Raw genomic sequence first — 4436 nt, forward strand, 5'->3', positions numbered from 1 at the left:
GCACTTTAAAAATAAGTTTCAAATTGTTGCGTAATCTCTCTCTCTCTCTCTCTCTCTCTCTCTCTCTCTCTCTCTTTTTACATTTTCAGAGAAAATAAATCTGATCCATGGTTTTTGCAAACCCGTTGAGCTAAACAGCGGCTTAAAACAGAGTCACAGGACGTTAAGCAATCTCAAGTCTGCCTGCATTTTTATTTTTTTAGACATAAAAAAAAAAAGTAATTCTATTGCATAATTGTTAATCTTGCTTTTGTTTGTCAACTCGTGTAAATAAATATATATTAGTTTATTCCAATTTGCATTTGTTTTATCACGTTTTTTATATTAAATTCACCTACATTTGAAATTGATTTGAGATCTGATTTGAATGTTGGTTTTTATACGTGTTTGGTTGTTCATGAACTGGACTTCCTTTTTCTTTTTTGTTTTTTTAAGATGGGATTTTGGGAAGGTGGTATCCTTTGAATCTGTCCTTTTTTGTCAATGCCGAAGAAGTAACACAGCCTCCCATGACTATTATGACCTTCGGTTAGGTTAGGAATTTCTAGTCTGAAAAGTGAATTTGGGCTGTGTATTAATGCAATGCAGTTCCAAATTTGTCTTTGTCGGTGGACCATGCTCTAGGTGGGTGACGGGTGGTTGGGGGGCAATTGTTTCGAAAAATAAAACAATTATTTGGCTGGTCAAAGCTATGCCTTTGGCTCTTAATATCCTAAATAATAACCTACCTTCTTGAATTCATCACAGAATGACATATTAATAATTATAATATTTACATTATATTTTATATAAAAATTATGTATTTAATTTGTGTAATGAAAAATGCAAGTTTTATTTTTTTTATTTTTAGTAAACTCATATAAATTTAATTAAAGTTTTAAATTCTATTATTTATATATATTTTTATATCTTTTCATGTTATTTTATTTAAGTCTATTACAACTCCGAAGTCTCATTTTAGTTTGGTATGGGTAACAGTCTAGTTTTCTCCGTATGACTTCTAAAAGCAATTTCGTAACCTTGCGCTTTGGAGTCGTTATGACTTACTGGTAGGGAAGCCCCCAAGTGATGTGTCAGGAATCTCCAGAGTAAAATTATCTTCCCGTTCGAAATATTTGCTGATAAGTAGTTTCTAGGCATTGAGTTTATCATTTCATGTTCCCTTCCCTCGTATGGCCAGTGACGATTTGCTTATAATTTTGAAAAACCCATTAATTTTTCCTAAATTATGGTGAGACAAAAGCTCCAGCTTATGCAAGCCTAAGGGCTCCGGACTCTGGGTATCCAGTTTTGGTCCATTTTCCCATTAGTTTGGTGATTATCCAGCCAATAGGAGTATAGGATCATCATGCTTCCCCATGTTAACTCGTATGACTGTTAGATACACTTGGACTGTTAGACTTCAGCACGTTGGCACGTGGTTTGCTGGTAAACCAACTACACTTTTTGTCGCAGTGCAACACTAGTGACTTCATGAACTCAACTTTATATATAGAAACCAGAAGTCATCACATTTTCCATGTCAGAAACCACTGATAGCATTTTCAAGAAAGGGAATATTCAAAATTAATGGAGGTTGAGAGAGTCCAAGCACTAGCCTTTGGTGGCCTCGATGAACTCCCTGCAAAGTTCATCCGCCCGGCCCACGAGCGACCAGAGAACAGCAAGCCCCTTGAAGGAGTTTCTGTGCCTGTCATCTCCCTATCACAGCCACATGATGTCCTTGTGAAAGAAGTCTACGAGGCATGTAGCCAATGGGGGTTTTTCTTGGTAACTGACCATGGGTTGTCTCCAGAATTGATCAAACGGCTGCAAGAAGTGGGATTGGAGTTCTTTGCTCTACCACAGAAGGAAAAGGAGGCTTATGCAAATGATCCATCAACAGGCAAGTTTGAAGGCTACGGCACTAAAATGACCAAGAACCTTGAAGAGAAGGTGGAGTGGGTTGACTACTTCTTTCATCTCACTTCACCTCCTTCTAAGGTCAATCATGATATATGGCCCAAGCACCCTCCTTCATACAGGTATGTAACATCTTTTATACAATTCTTTGCTTTGATTGCTTAAATGTTTTCCTTAAATCACTTGTTAATGTTGGTGGCTTGCCAGGGTCTCAAGGGATCATGTTAGGCAGTTCTTGTATTCCCTTTTTTGTTATCCCAAAAGCGTGGTTCGTGGTCAATGAAACTTTTTTTTTCTTTTGCCCATATTAGTACTTAAAAGTAGTTTATGGCACTTTGTGCAGCACTCTCTTGTATGGCATCAGCAATCTTGAGAGTTCCTCACCCTTTTACCATTCATTTCGGCAGAACTGATTCAGATACTAATACAAATTAAATCGTCTAAGTTTGTTTTTATGGGGGTGTTTTTCTTTATAGTTCATTTTTTAACAATGGCTAAAGATAATCTGTGTAACACAGGGAAGTCAACGAAGAATACAGCAAGGAAATTCTAAGGATAACTGGTGAGCTGCTGGAGCTGCTCTCAGAAGGGCTAGGCCTGGACAAAAAGGCTCTGGCAACCCCTTTGGGAGATCAAGAAATAGAACTGGAAATGAAAATAAACATGTACCCTCCATGTCCACAACCTCATCTGGCCCTAGGAGTTGAACCCCACACAGACATGTCTGCGCTCACCTTGCTTGTCCCCAATGATGTTCCAGGCCTTCAAGTTTGGAAAGATGGCAATTGGGTTGCCGTTGATTACTTGCCTAATGCTCTCTTTGTCCACGTCGGCGACCAGATTGAGGTAAACTAAATTGCCCTTGAACTGAAAATGCCAAATTAATTTACATATTTTTGTGTTGAGCTTAGTGCCTTTCTTTTTCTTTTGTCTTTCCAGGTACTGAGCAATGGGAAATACAAGAGTGTTCTCCACAGGAGTGTTGTGAACAAAGACCGCACTCGGATGTCATGGGCACTGTTCTGCGCACCTCCACATGAGGCAATGATAGGGCCACTTCCTGAGCTTGTGAACGAGCAGAACCCAGCTAAATATTCAACCAAAACTTTTGCTGAGTACCGATACCGGAAATTCAACAAGCTCCCTCAGTAACTGTACTTTAATTGAAGTTTTAATTTGGCCTGCAGAGAAGGTCTTTGAATTTGCCTTGAAATAACTAGTACTATAAACATGAAAAGAATTGTTCTAGGACTTGTCTTAGTTTTGAAGAAATTCTTGATGTCTCCCAGGTTTTGCTCAGGTTGGTTTTATTCGTCATTAGTCATTACCATTCTACAATAACATCATTCGCCCATTGTTTCACAATTTCCATCTTTATTGTTGCAATGTAGATTTATTGTCTGTATTCCTCAACATGGGAATTAATAAATCTGCAGAGCAGTGAGTGAATTACTTCTCTGCCCTTTTTGCTTGTCTCAAGACATCTTCTTTTCTTATTATTTCAAGCCTTGAACTTGATTTCTAAAAGAAATAAAAGTAGCGAAACTCCAGAGTCACAAATCTATACTTTATTTTTTTATTCAAGATAAGGCATATTCCTTACGAGGAAGAAAAACAAAAATTTAACTTAAAGCTAAAACTTTTATATTCTCGTAAAATCGTTTTAGTCATCAGACCAAGAAACGGATGACATTAGGCGGCCATCTTGAAAAAGTAAAAGGAGCAGTGGCGGGCTATCAATTCTTTTGTTACTTTGAAATGCATTATCCTATAACCAAAATTTTAACTAATTAATTAACGAGTTTATATTTAATATATTATTAGTGTAAAAATTTTATATATTATCAATAAATCAAATGATATAATTTTATTAATAAAAATTAATATTTTTAAAAAAATTTATTTATTAATAAAATAATATTATTCGATTTACTGCATTAATAAAATTATATTATTTTATTCACTGATAATATATAAAATTTATATACTAATAATACATTAAATATAAATTTTTAATTAATACATGAGTAATATAATAATATGCGAGCTTTGAAATTTTGACGTGTAGATATTCCCTAAATAACTTAATTCTAATACATTAATATGATGGACAAATTAATTAATTTACCAGGCGTTCTTTTATGAATAAATATTTAATGTTTTTTATCATTAACAACAATACTTTTAAAGGTTAAAAAAACATTTTAAAAAGTCATTATAAATTTATTATATTAATTATATTTTTAATTTAAAAAATACTGTATCAATGAAAAGCAAATATTATTCATATATTGTGGCTCATATTATATTTATCTTTGAAAATTATGATTTAAAGACAAGCAAGCTAATTGCCTAAAATTGCCTTCAAAAACACTTTGTATTGAAGCGTAACCTCAGGAGAGATGAGGGATGTTTCTCAAAATAGAAATTTGAGGCTGATTCGAGGCCATTAATACCATGTCCGCAGGCCATTATATCTGTAATTTTACAGGGCCTTGTGAGATTCCGAATTTCAGGGTCCCGGAATCACAAAA

General features: G+C 34.8%; 1 protein-coding gene across 1 annotated transcript; it reads left to right on the top strand.

Moving 5' to 3' along the window:
- The first annotated feature begins 1519 nt into the window (after positions 1–1519).
- On the top strand, positions 1520–3381 carry LOC111314971 (flavonol synthase 1-like). The gene is made up of 3 exons (XM_089749566.1): positions 1520–2024; positions 2421–2748; positions 2842–3381. The coding sequence occupies exons 1-3, from the start codon at positions 1570–1572 to the stop codon at positions 3052–3054; spliced, it is 996 nt and encodes a 331-aa protein (XP_089605692.1). The 5' UTR covers positions 1520–1569; the 3' UTR covers positions 3055–3381.
- The last annotated feature ends 1055 nt before the right edge of the window (positions 3382–4436 follow it).

The sequence above is a fragment of the Durio zibethinus genome, chromosome 20, assembly GCF_047325235.1.
Source record: "Durio zibethinus cultivar Kanyao isolate XHJ-2024 chromosome 20, ASM4732523v1, whole genome shotgun sequence".
Classification (NCBI taxonomy): Eukaryota; Viridiplantae; Streptophyta; class Magnoliopsida; order Malvales; family Malvaceae; genus Durio; species Durio zibethinus.

What these genes read in the sequence shown, in the direction of transcription:
- LOC111314971 (XM_089749566.1), top strand. Translation starts at nt 1,570, where the DNA reads ATGGAGGTTGAGAGAGTCCAAGCACTAGCCTTTGGTGGCCTCGATGAA. An exon ending in AAGCACCCTCCTTCATACAG is followed by an intron (nt 2,025 to 2,420) that starts GTATGTAACATC and finishes TGTGTAACACAG; the next exon opens with GGAAGTCAACGAAGAATACA. An exon ending in ACGTCGGCGACCAGATTGAG is followed by an intron (nt 2,749 to 2,841) that starts GTAAACTAAATT and finishes TTGTCTTTCCAG; the next exon opens with GTACTGAGCAATGGGAAATA.